The sequence below is a fragment of the Felis catus genome, chromosome X, assembly GCF_018350175.1.
Source record: "Felis catus isolate Fca126 chromosome X, F.catus_Fca126_mat1.0, whole genome shotgun sequence".
In the NCBI taxonomy this organism is placed as follows: Eukaryota; Metazoa; Chordata; class Mammalia; order Carnivora; family Felidae; genus Felis; species Felis catus.
In genome coordinates, this window is record NC_058386.1 from 81475473 (window position 1) to 81489128 (window position 13656).

The window sequence follows — 13656 nt, forward strand, 5'->3', positions numbered from 1 at the left end:
ATTTCTTGCTAACATGTGAGGCTGCCTCTGTTCCTCACAATGTGGCTGGAAGGTGTGCACTGCAGTCTCTGTCTTTGCACTTCTTGTCTTTGATCACTGAGACACTACATGGAATAACATGGAATTACTCCTTATGTAATAGCAATTATTCCCTTAGTTCACATTTCCAAGAAATTCACACACCACTATATGGGTTCCTCCTGTAAATGTACATAAAGAACTGTAAAGTGGCAAGTGGTAGGAAATAACTTGTGTGAGACCTGATAATAGAGGCATAATTTGTAAACTGGTGGTACCTCACCTGTGTCATCACTTATAGGATGGCAACTTGAAATTTGTTACTGTTATTATTTTAATTTCAAAAATTTCAAAAATGCCTGCTGGTGGTCTAAAGTCCAAATGTTACAGAAGCATGGAAAATAAATTGTACAAGTGTCCCTTTCAACTTTTGCCTGCAATTCTGAACTTCCAATTGCCAGTCTTTGAGAAAGGTCCTACAGAACTGGCCATAATGTGAGATTCTATGCTACTGTTGTCTGTCTGGAATGAAGCAAAATGTCTGAATCCCCTCCCCACCCCAAGTACATGGATATAGAGCACCCTTGTCAGCTGTCTGAGAAATTAACTGGGGAGACAGTCTGACTCTCCCTCACTCTCAGGTGCTGAAGTGAGATCCCTCCTACAGTGCACTTTCAGAAAGGATGAGGGGGCAGTAGAGTGGATGGCTGAGAAGACAAATGCAAGCATGGTGAGAGGTGTGAAAAGGCCCATTTCCCATTCACCTGTGTGCAAATCATAAAACTGTTGATGGTGTGCCTTTGAATGCATTCAAATGATCAGGAATAAGAAGTAAACTAGGTGAGTCCTCATCTTCCTTCCTTCCACAGCCCTCACTAGCCAGTAGGCAACCCTTGCAAAGCCCCTGTTGTTCCAGGTCACATGGCTGCTTCTGCACGCCTCCAGGTAGAGCATCTGACTGAGCCACACTGTTTCCAAAGGCCAATCCCTGAAAGCAGTGCATGTCCCTTCTCATCAGAATTTATTGACACACTACCTATGAAGTCAAGCCTGGTGTACCTGCAAGGGGCCGCCAGTGTGAATAATGTGGAGGAGAGGGCAGGGCTTTTCAGTCCTGGACCCATTGCCTCATGCTTGGGGTAGGGGAAGAGCAATCTTGGACACACATACAACATGCAGCATCACTCTTTATTATGAAGATAAACAGAAATCACGAGTGGGGGAAATACACAGAACAACTAATACTTCAGGTGGTTATGTCACCTGGCCTGCTAGTTAAAGATAACTTTGGTTTCATGGTTAGCCTGGCCTCCATCCCCAGCCATGAACATGACCTTAGGCTGGAGTAAAGACAACCAAGATGATGTGGACATCCAAGGCTTCTTCTAGGCGATTTGCTTGAAGGCGTCCTCTGGGATCTTTCCCTCATTCTGAAAGGAAGGAGTTGGGACGTCAGAAGAGCCAGATCCCAGAGTTTCATTCCCAGGCTACCCAGCCTCCACCTTCTTGGCCTTCCTGAAGGCCCAGAAGCACCCATCCAACCTAATGGATCCCAGACCTCACCTTGAGCATAGTGAAGACCTGACCAGCTCTGGTGTAGTTCCACTCATTGTCCTGAAGGCACCTGGAGTGGGAGGACAGATGACCTCCATTAGTACCACAGTACAGAGACGCTGACCATGCGATGCTAAATATATGCCACCTTTTTGCTGGTATTCATGTACCACCAGTATGAGCACTATGTGTAATGGTGAAGAAAGACCTAGTGAAAATGTCTATCACATTGACACAAAATGCCATGCCCACTAGACTTCAAAACAGAAAATTAGAGCTCTCCAAAGAACAAGAGAGTTTAATATATGTTGATAAAGAAAAACATTCAAATAGATAAATGGAAATTTATTAAAAGTACAAGTTTCCAATCATTTTTTATTGAGATATAATGTACATACCATTGTGTTATTATTTTCGTGTACATGCCATTTTAAAGTGTACAATTGTTTTCTTAGTATATCCACAAGATTGCTCAACCATCACCACTATTTAATTCCCAAATAATTTTATCACCTCAAAAAGAAACTCCCTAGACATTAGACATGGCTCCCTATTCCTCCCCTTTCCCCAGGCCCTGGAAACCACTAATCTGCTTTTGGTCCCTGTGGATTTGCCTATGCTGGACATTTCATAGAGATGGAATCATACACTATGTGACCTTTTGAGGCTGGCTTCTTTCTCTTAGCATAATGTTTTCAAGGTTCATCCATGTCATGGCATACATCAGAACTGTATTCTTTTCTATGACTGAATGATATTCTACCATATGAATGTACCAGTTTCATTTATCCATTTATCAGCTAAAGGGCATTTGGGTTGTTTCCACTTTTTGGCTATTATAGATAATGCTGCTATTAACGTTCCTGTACAAGTTTTAGAGTGAACATACCTTTATTTCTCTTGGTGTATACTTAACAGTGGGATTCCTGGTTTATATGGTAACTTCATTTAACATTTTAAGGAACTGCCAAAACGTTTTCCCTAACCACTGTTCCATTTTACACTCGTAATATATGAGAGTTCTAATTTACTCACATCCTCACCTATGCTGATCTTCCATTTCAGTGACTAAAGCCATCTTCATGACTGTGAAGTGGTATCTCATTGTTTTTGATTTGCATTCCCTAATGTCTAATGATGTTAGGCATGTTTTCATGTACTTGTTGCCCATTTATTTGTATATCTTAAGATAAATGTTCATCAAACAATTTCCCCATTTTTAAATTGGGTTGTCTTCCTATCATTGAATTGTTAGTCTTTCAGGTATGCTCGATAGTAGACCTTATCACATATGAGATTTGCAAATATTTTATACCATTCTGTAGGTTGTATTTATATTTTCTCAGCAGTGTCCTTTGATGCATGAAGGCTTTTAATTTTGATAAAGTCTAATTTATTTGTCTGTTTTTTATTTGGTTGCTTGTGTTTTCGTGTCATATATGAGACCATTATCTATTTTAAGTTCATGAAGGTTATACACTTATATTTTATTCTAAGAGTTTTTATAGTTACAGATCTTACATTAGATCTTTAATCAATTTGAGTTGATATGCGTGGCATGGGTCAAATTTATTATTTTTTATTTTTTATTTTATTTTATTTTTTTTGCATGTGGATATCCAGGTGTCTCAGCATTATTTGTTGGGAAGATTTTTTTTCTTCATTAATTTTTTTGGCACTTAGCTGGAAATCAATTGACTATAAATGTCAGGGTTTATTTCTGGAGTCTTAATTCTATTACATTGACCTATATGTCTACCCAAATTTTAGTACCATGCAATCTTGATTATAATACCTTACCAATGAATTTCAAAATTGTGAGGATTGGGAATTCTGAGTCCTCCAACTTTATTCTTCACTTTAAATATTGTTTTGGCTATTCTGAATTCATTGCATTTTAATGTGAATTTTAGGGTCACTTTATCAATTTCTGGAAAGCAGCAAACTGGAATTTTGATACGAATTATGTTGAATATGTACACCACCTTAAGTAGTATTTCTATCTTAAAAAGGTTTTCAATTCATGAACATAGCATATCTATTCATTTTTTAGGTCTTCAGTTTATTCCAACATATTTGAATGAACTTGTGTATCGATATTCTAATAGTTTCTTAGTGAATTACCTAGGATTTTCCATATGCAAGGTCTTGTCATAGGAACATTATAATGTTTTAAAAGTTTTTAATATATATCATCATAAAATTAGGATACTTTATTCATAGGCCTTCTTTTTTGGGGAAGCAAAATATCCAAATACTTATTTTTCAAATTGCCTATGCATTCCTATTATTTATTCTCCCAGCTCCCTCTTATTCCCCTGTATACCCAATCTCACTTCTGAGACCACTCGGGTTTCATCCCAGACTGAGTGGAGAAAGCCTGCACCATTTCCTGCTGCTCCTTGGAGAGGATGAACACAGAGCTGGAAGTGGATGAGGACACTGGGATGGAGGACATACTCTGAGTCTCATTTGGGCTGGCATCTCTCACAAACAGCTCGTCATTCACGATGCATAAACTGGAGGAAAAATGGACCCTCAGACAACTGACAAATGGACAATCCCACACCCCTAACAATGACCCTGCTGCCACTGTCTCTCAGCAACCAGATTCCTTCCATACCCCTAACTGTGCCTGTCCCATAGCTTCCCTGGGTGGTAACTCTAGCCCTCCCACAGATGCACCTGTGGAGAGTTTGTCTACTAGCTTCACTAGATTTGTAAGTTTAAATCCAATGCATTTATTATGCAAAAACAGTCCAAGGGGCAGGATAGTCTAATACCATTTTCAGAGGAAGATGCTGTTTCACTGAAGGATTATGTGATTTGGCCAAGGTCACTCACCTAGTGAATGTTGGGGTCAGGAAAATAACACAATGCTTTGACTCCAGAGCCCACGCTCTTAACCACTAGGCAAGAATAATACTTTCCACAATACTGACAAAACCTCAAGGACATACAGTGCTACATTCCCAAACCCCTGAATCTCAGCTGAATGGGGTGTTTCTACACACAACACAGCACTCACCTGGAATTGTTGGTAGGTGTAGCAATAAAGGTCCGGGTGAAGGCGCGAACAGAACCCTGAGACCTTCCTTCCACTTCAACAACAAACAACAAACAACTGTTCAGTTCATTAGAACTGAACATGCTTCACATGCTTACATAGCATTCCCCAGTCAGAGTTTAACTTGATATTCATGTTGAAGGGTACAATTGTTCTATGAAAGTCAGGATGCCGGGAATGGGGAGGGCAATAGGAACAGTCTGCTCCCAGTGACACAGACCTTTTTATGTGCTAGGCCCTGTGTAAATAACTTTATGAATTCATTTGATGCATTTTCACAGGCACACAAAAGATGGGTGTTATTAGCCCCATTTTGAAAATGAGGAAACTTGGAAGCTTAATTAATGGGCCCTCCTTCTCCGAGTGAGGATCTGGGATGAGAGCCATCAAGCTACATAGCCTGTGTCCCTAACGCCTGAGATCTGCAGGGCAGATAGGCATGGACCCATGTCAGATCAGGATGGTTTGGGAGCTGAGTGGAGGCAAGAGAACACTGCAATATGAAGAGAAGGGGAAAGAAAGTTGAGAGGGAGCCCAACCAGAGGGAGGGAGCAGTGGGGAATCTGCAGAGGGCGTCCAACATATACTCACCTTCCTTGAACACCCCATTGACAGAGAAGCAGAGCATCATCTCCTAAAAAGGAATAACCCAGGTGCTAAGTCACCTAAACTTCCTACCCACCTGTGGCTTTCTAGAGATGCCCTTGGGAGGAAGCAGGTGCTCACCGTATGGAACCACATGTCCACCACGAAGGAGCTGATGTCATGCTGAGTTTTGGGCAGTGTGCTGAGGGAGCACACAATGTCATGTTTTGTATGCTTCAGCAGCTGAACACGCAGATCTATAGGGGGGAAGAGAAACAAGTGAAGGTCAGGGGCTGCCACACCTTGTGCCTTATGATTACCCCCTCACCCCCCCTTTCTCTGCACAATCTTCCCCATCAAACACGCACAGGGGTCCTTGATCTTCTTCATATTCCTGCTTTCCTTGAAGTACTTGCATAAGCTGCTTCTAGGGAGACAAAGAGGAAGAGGAGGTGATAGTCTGGCCAGTGTGGGTGTTTCCAGGAGCTGTCCTTCATCCACTGGGGAGTCACACAACCCAGGATCAGAGTCTGAGCTTTTCTACTCACGGGGCTGGGTCTTTGGGGTTGAAGGGAATGGTCAGGGAGAAGCAGGCCTTGTAGTGGTAAGCACAGAGGAGACCTTGGCGGTCTTCAGAGTCATAAATCAAATAGTACCTGTGGGGAAGCAATGAGGATAGTATATCTCTGGGGTCTGGACCTCAAATGAGACTTGAGAACCCCCATGAACAGACCTTTCTCAGCATCCAGTCCCCATTTCTTGTGGTCTCTAAAGTACTTACTGCTGAAGAAATTGCAGGATTAGACTCTTTAGTTTCTCAGATCCTCTGGAGCTTTCCTGTAATTAAAAGACATTTGAGACTGTGTAGCTGATAAAGCCTCCCTTGTAATACACCAAATGTTGTTTGATCCTACTTCCTCACCTTGCTGGACTTTATTAAGTATGGGGCATCAGTGTCAATAATTGCAGGGGTAACGTCTGGCCATCCTGGAGAAGGGAAGAGGAAGTCAGCAGTGGAGACCAGGGAGGTGGCCCTGGATACTTAGGGAAAAGGATGAGCCCAGGAGAGGATGAGGGTCAGAAGACAGGTGTGAAAGGGCACTAGAAATGCCCTTTCTTTCCAGGGGCAAGATTACAATGGGTGTCTTCATCATGGGGTCCTGGAAGTCTCTACTATTATATGCAACAATGTGTGTGTGTGTGTGTGTGTGTGTGTGTGTGTGTGTACATTTTTTCCAGGAAGAATATCCTTATCTTTTTCAGGAGTCCATGTTTCCTAGTGCATAAAGGTCATGGATACATGCAATCTAGACAAGACCAATGAGTTTGAGGGCAGATATGGAGATGATCAATGTTAGTAAGAGACAATGATGAGTGTAGGCACTTACCAGATGTAACAACTTGGGGAAACATTCCCTGATGGCACTGTCCAAGACCAAAAATAGAAAGAAGTGGTTGATAGCCTGGGGTTGCAATTCTTCATTTGTGTTAAAACACTGATGCCATAAACAAAGACCAATATGTTCTGCCCATCCAGAAGCCCCTTTTCCCATTTCAGCCTCTGATTTCAAGAGGTTTAGGTCCACTACTCTGCTGAGCACTAAACATCTTCCATATGGACTCTCTGAAGGTATAGCCTCCTTATCTCTCTCCACAGCTTCACATTCATATTCCCTACTGCTCTTCTTCCCTCCATCACTTTCTCTCTCTCTCTCTCTTGCTCTCTCTCTCTCCCTCTCTCTCCTCTCTTACCTACCTGCTGGGTATCTCCCACCTACGCTGTCCTGACTCCCATCTCCAGTGCCACCAGGAGCAACATTTGGAGCCCAGCCTCTGGGGCTCCCTTCCCCTCCCTGCCTCCCTTCCTTCCTCCAGGTCTCCACTGAAGACTCCAGACAGAAGAGGGAATGAGGTGGGAACCCATGGCTCTGCTACCTCACTAGGGGCCCAGAATTCTGCAGGATCATGACACCTCCCAGGGATGTCCCAGAATGCCAGGGCAGACAGGTGAGTGAGGCGAGACCCAGGAGGCAGGGAAGGAGGGGGAGGGGGTGGGGGTTCAAGAAAAAAGAGGGAGTAAGGGGAGGAGGGGAAAGGTGAGAGAGACATAGGGGAGTAGTGACAAAGGAGAAAGAGAAAGCAAAGCAAAGTGAAAGGAAAAAAAGCTCCATTATGTTGGTGGGGGCCAGGGAGGAAGAGAGAAGAAGGGGGGAATGGCTCTGTAGCTGCAGCCCTCTCCTTCATCTGCCCTGGCTGGCCCTGGCACCTGAGGTAGGAATGGAAAACATGCAGGTGTTAGGCTTGGGGCCCATTGGATGCTGGTTGAAACTTTGTCACCTGTGTGAGCTCAGCTGGAGCTGGGTATGGGAAACGAGGCAGATACAGGGGAAGGAGGCCTTCCCCAGAAGGAGCAGAGGGTCAAGCCCCAGCTCACCATGGGCCTGAGGGTCCATGTCCCCCTCTAATTGTCACTGCCTTCTCTCCTGATGGCCCCTGTGCACCTGTGCCTGTCTCAATAGATTCCTTGCCTGTGGAATTATACCCATGTTAGGCTACCCAGGGCTCTTCTGAACGACCAGATGGGATGATGTGACATATGTGGGAGGTGGATAGGGGGCAGTGCCTCTGAGAGGCCTGTCCTTCTGTATTCTCAAGCACTTCTGCCCTCTGCCTTCCATTACTACCTTGGGAAGCCCTCTGGTCACTGGCAGTGGTCCAGTTCTTGCCCCTTGACTCAGGGAACCCTAGTTTCTCCCAAAGAAGGTTCAGCTCCTGGCATATGGCCAGAGAAATAGATGTAATGAGAGAAGCCATCCAGGGCCTTGAGGCACAAAGCCACCATGGAAACCTGGGACAGATGGGGGAACATTTCGTTTAAGAGAAGGAAAGCCCTTCTCAGAACAGTTGAAGAAAGCCCCATACCACCACAGAGGCAGGGAGGCCTGTCTCAGCATGAGGCTCAGGGCTGGAGGACCCTACTTGGTCCAGGTCACCAGCATCTGTTTCAAGGCTGCTTATCCCTGGTCCTGGTGAGGAGGGGGAGACCTGCTTCTTGGAGCACATCATAGGTGGGTATCAAAGAAAGCTAAGTGCAAAGTCAGAAACAGATGCCAGAGCATGTAAAGAGGTGAGCAGGTCAGAGGGATAAAAGATCTTTAAGTGAAGGTGAGGGACACAAACAGAGAAGGCAAGGCTTGTGATACTCCCAGAGGACTAAGGATGCCACCACCAGCAGAGGGGCACTGTCAGGGATAGTTCAGGACCCCATGGGTGAAGTTATCCAAGAAGGGTGACAGAGGTTCACACTGACCTTATGTAGGTGGACTGGTCTGGGAAGGTGTCGCACAAAGGGTTCCCTTCTAGCCAAAGCTCTTCAAGCTTCAGCCCTTTCATCTTGTTTAACTCCCACACCAAGGTCAGCTGAGAAATATGGGGAGGAAGCTGGGAAGGAGTCCCAGGGAAAGAGACACGCGGGCCCTTGCACCCCCAGCCCCCACCCTTCTACATAGGTACCTTCTCTTGCCTACTGTCATCACTCGGATGAGCACTACCACCCACCGTCACCCCCAACTTTGATCTGGCTCCCTCTTCCCACCTCATTTTTGGAGAGGTTCAGGACCTTGACTGTGGGGACCATCTGTATAATGTCAGACAGGCCATCCAGCTGGTATAGTTTGTTGTTGCTCAAGTTCAAGGACAACAGCTTTTGGTGAAGAAGAGTTAGAGTGACAGTTACTATCTAGGGCCTCAGAGACAAATCTGTCCTCCACCTCATGAGTTCCACCCCCTACTATTGATAACAGCACTGGGACTAAGGCCTTACCTCAGGGAAATTCTCTTCAATGATCTGCAGGGTGGCAGCCATGCAGTTTCTTCGATTCAGTATTATATCAATATCATGGCCCACCAAGTCTTCAGGAAGCCAAGAGGAGGCAAACAGAAGGCTGAGAGGGGTCCAGGGCCAGCATCAACCCCTCCCCACGTTACCACTCCTCAGTCTCCCTCCCAGGCAGATCCCTGTGCCCTCACCTGCCCTATCATTACTGCTATCAACTGTACCTGGGTCAAAGCGGAGACTCTGGAGGTCAAGAGCTTCATGGGAGACATCATAGCGTTTGTGCATGGTCAGCTGCAGAGAAAGGCAGAGAAATCCACTCTGAGGCTCTGGTAGGGATAGGAAAATCGGGGGCTGGAGGAAGAGGAGGTGGGTCTGGGTGTGGGCATGCAACGGGCCTTGAGTCTGCATTACCTTTAGCTGCTTCATTTCTTCTGGCTTCAACTTATACCGCACAGAGTAGGGTTCATTAGAGGGATTGACAAAGATCGATATCTGCAGGAAGGTGAGGTGTTTGGGTAAGCACCAATAACTCTGCTTCCAAAGAAGACCACCAGACCCTGGCCTGTCCTCCCACCCCGGGACTAGGTACAGGTAATGCCCTCAACACATACCTTTTGGCTCTCCTCATCACATATCTTGTAGCTGACATCTTTCAATGCAGAGGCAATGCCAGCATCCTGGACAAAGAACCGAGCTTCATTTTTCACATAGTGAAACTACAAGAGAGGGAGGCAACAATAATTTTGAAGGATAGAGTCTACCTACTCAGTGGGCTCCCCCCGCCCCAGCCCCTCTTTCCCTGTGTCCACTCATATGTCTTCACCATCCTCTCTTACATCCACTGGAGTGAAAGGGACACTGCAATGGTCCTGGATTGAATTCACTAGCCATGTCTTCTCATACTTTCCCCCATAGGGAATCTAAAGATGAAAAGAAGGGATGGGAGTGAGGAGAGACAACACGGAATTAAAGCTGGAAAACAGACCCAACAGTGTTCTTTTCCAACTCTCTACTGAGCTGTACAGGGCTTCTAAAGAAGGGACCACCAGCATTATTTCTTATTTTTGTGCAAAATACGGATTTTCTAAACCCTCTTTCTCTCCATTGGAAAGCTCTCCTACAAATAATCGATGTAAAGTTGTTTAAAGTGGTATTCCTTTGATAAAGTTCCAGGATATTCTAATGAAGATCTTGCCAGGACACTCACGGTGATCTTGAACCAGCTCCCTGGGGTTCCATCTTGTGTGTTCTCCCTCATTTCTCTCTTCAGAGGTTTTCTATCTCTCCACACAGTAACATGGATATGGCCTTCATTATGCCATTTCACTCTCCTCTTGTTCTGTTGGTTGCTATAGAAAGTGCTGCAGAAGGGAAGTGGAGAGGAGAATGGTGGCCATAAATGCTAAGAAAGTCTTCATTTATACACCCTTACCTCTCTGCCACCAGGACTACAAGTAGGATTGCTCAACCATTATTCCACTTTGAGCATTCTTCAATTTTCCAGTGAGAGAAGGAAAAGAAGAGCAAGTAGAGTGAAAGAGTTGCATAATCCCAGGGGTTGCTACATGCAAACCAGGCTGTATGGTCACTTACTGTCTTACTTGGGGGTACTCCTGGGCATTCCTCATCATCACATTTCCATCATCCTCCTGGTGGTGTGAAAGCTGAGGCTCATATCCACCATGTTCATATTGGGGGTTACTCTTGCCAAAATTACCTCGCAAAGAACTCCAAACTCTCTGTCTTCCTTGAGGTGAGTTACCACCATCGTTGGATTCTAAAAGGGGGACAGAAATACAAGTTTGAAGATACACCAGTGGTCCACTTACCATGTACTATGTCTTAGGCTCACACCATAGTAGGGCAAGCAAAATGCCAACCTGCCCTAAGGGTCCAATCCCACAACCCCCAGAAAAGAAACTCCTCTGTTTGTCCAGACAGGAGAACCTTATTTTACAGATGGCACTATCAGGGGAGGAATCTTGGGGGAGGAGAAGGAGGTGACTGAGTAGGAGCAGGGGAAGAGGAAACTATATTGAACCCTTTAAAGAATGAAACAGGATTTATAAAAACAAACAAATAAAAACAATGTGTGATCCATGGGTTAGATTGCAAACCAGCCATACACCAGGAAGGCATCTGAATTGTGCCTTCTCTCAGGCTTAACAACCACACCAATACCACAGAGGCAATCTCTCTCATGCTTCCCAAATATAATCAGCCACCAAACTGATCCCGCTAACAATCAGCAAGCTGTTTCCTTTGCTGGTGTAGTACAAGCTTTAACGTCAAGAAAGACTGATGTAAACAGCCTCCTAAGTTTTCCCTCTCCCTCCAGCTTGCTGTCAACAATACTCAGTTTGAAACATCCAGAGTGAGCTTTCTTTTTGCCCAGCATGAAATGCCTTTCAGCTGAGAAGACAACTCTTTCTAAACTCAGCTCCTTTATAACAAGTATCTGAATGACAACGTGGAATAAGTCAACTACCATTTCCAAGTGTGTAGGGATTCTTTTTTTTTCTATTATTGATTTCTAATTTAGGTCCATTATAGTCACATAATGTATTCTGTGTGATTTCAATTCTTATAAAATTTGTGGAGGTTTGTTTGATGGTCTAGGAGATGATCTAGATTGATGAATGTTACATCGACATTGGGGGGAAAATGCACTCTGCTGTCATTGGGTGGAGTGCTCTATTTATGTCATATAGATCCTGTTAATTTATTATGTTATTCAGATGTCCTATATCCTTGCTGGTTTTGTCTCTAGTAATTTTATACCTTGCTGAGTGGCGGGTGTTGAGGCCTCAACTATAATTATGTATGTGGTTATTTCTTCTTTCAGCTCTATCAGGCTTTGCTTCATGTACTTTGAGGCTCTGTTGTTTGCTGCATATACTTTTAGGATCATGACTCCCCAGTGGATTGATCCTTTTATCATTATGTAACACCTCTTTCTGTCTCTTATCAATTTTCTTTGCTCTGATGCCTACTTTATTGGGCATTGTAGCCACAGGTATACTTAGACTATGTCTTGGTGGTATATCACCCTGTATTCACCCCTAGTTGTATTGATGTTCACCCCTCCCTCCACAAATACTCCCTGCCAACATATATCACTCACCACGTAAATTATAGATTTGGGAGTTTTCTGGCATCTACAGAAATATCAGTCCCAATTCCCTCTCCCACAGTGGATTCACTAAGGGTATTTTATTTGTACCATGTTAAACTCAAACACTGTACCAGCAGATAATAATACTAGTGGTTTGGGTGGGCAGTAGGGGGAGGATTAAGGTAACCAGACTGGTAGAAACCAGCTTCCTTTTGGATTCTAATATTTAAGGCTCTCTTGGTTTGTGTGTTGTACATTTTGTACCTTAATTATTCCATGCTGTCTCAGGGCACGATTATGAGTAAAAATCTGTTCACTGCTGATTGCTCCCTGATGTAGTGATTACGACCAGGCCTCAGATTTACTCCTCTGGGAAGTCATTGCTTTCACTCTGTGGCCTTGCTGTCAAGACAATCCTGCTACTCACAACCTTTGGGACTTTTCCTGTGTGGCACTGGAAGTGGAATTAAACATGGATAGAGCATTTGACCCAGAAATGCCAATGGCTCAGTCCTCAAAACTTGAAAGCAACCTGGAGTGCTCTCTCTCTCACACTCCATATCTAACAGATCAGGAAATTCTTTCACCCCCTCTCTCCAGTACATCCAGAATCTAGCCACTTCTTACCACCACCATTATTACCACCACCCTGGCCAAGACACCAACATCTATCTATCTCCTGGATTATACTGCCTTCCAGGTCCAGGTCACCAGCAGCAGAGCATAAGTCAAATCATTTGACTTCTCTGCTCAAAACAATGTAACAATGGTTTGATGTCATCAACATGTTAAAAGACCATGAGTTTATAATGATACTAAACAATAACAACAACAAAGAGGAACCTTATTGATGACACTTGGAGAATGGCAGGAAACCAACCGGTTTTCCTGAAAATCCACCAATTAAAGGAAAAACTTAAATATTAAAAGGAGATGGGGCGCCTGGGTGGCGCAGTCGGTTAAGCGTCCGACTTCAGCCAGGTCACGATCTCGCGGTCGGGAGATCGAGCCCCGCGTCAGGCTCTGGGCTGATGGCTCAGAGCCTGGAGCCTGTTTCCGATTCTGTGTCTCCCTCTCCCTCTGCCTCTCCCCCGTTCATGCTCTCTCTCTGTCCCAAAAATAAATAAAAACGTTGAAAAAATTAAAAAAAAATATTAAAAGGAGGAATAAGGGCTTGTGGTCAACGTATGGTGTATGGGGGCATCAGAGTCATTTTTGAGAAGTGACATTACTTCAGAAATAACATCGACAATGGGAAAGTGTAAAAGTGAGCTAGCTAACAGCTACAGCAATCCCCAGACTGACCAGTTAAGTTGGGTGCCTAAACAGGGACAGAGGCCTCCCTCATCAAGGTGATTCATACCAGAGCAATCTCGGGAATAGCCTTGTTTTGGGAATCTCAGAGGAGAGTGGGCACGTGATTAAAAAGCCAGAGGGACCACGTGTACACACACGTGTGTGCACACGCATATCCACTTA

At 44.5% G+C, this 13656-nt stretch overlaps 1 protein-coding gene across 1 annotated transcript in view; it reads right to left on the reverse strand.

Annotated features, from left to right (window-relative positions):
• Positions 1–1187: 1187 nt before the first annotated feature.
• LOC101092919 (nuclear RNA export factor 2-like) overlaps positions 1188–13656 on the reverse strand; it is a 33665-nt gene continuing 21196 nt past the window's right edge. The window contains exons 3-22 of the mRNA XM_045050388.1: positions 10656–10839; positions 10270–10423; positions 9899–9982; positions 9674–9778; positions 9474–9554; positions 9284–9353; positions 9048–9136; positions 8820–8927; positions 8535–8644; positions 6543–6649; positions 6147–6211; positions 6006–6061; positions 5773–5880; positions 5593–5651; positions 5366–5481; positions 5231–5273; positions 4601–4673; positions 3909–4091; positions 1582–1642; positions 1188–1448 (exon numbers count right to left, since the gene is read on the reverse strand). Coding sequence (XP_044906323.1) covers positions 1404–1448; positions 1582–1642; positions 3909–4091; positions 4601–4673; positions 5231–5273; positions 5366–5481; positions 5593–5651; positions 5773–5880; positions 6006–6061; positions 6147–6211; positions 6543–6649; positions 8535–8644; positions 8820–8927; positions 9048–9136; positions 9284–9353; positions 9474–9554; positions 9674–9778; positions 9899–9982; positions 10270–10423; positions 10656–10839 — 1901 coding nt within the window. The 3' untranslated portion in view covers positions 1188–1403. The remainder of the gene's footprint in view (positions 1449–1581; positions 1643–3908; positions 4092–4600; positions 4674–5230; positions 5274–5365; positions 5482–5592; positions 5652–5772; positions 5881–6005; positions 6062–6146; positions 6212–6542; positions 6650–8534; positions 8645–8819; positions 8928–9047; positions 9137–9283; positions 9354–9473; positions 9555–9673; positions 9779–9898; positions 9983–10269; positions 10424–10655; positions 10840–13656) is intronic.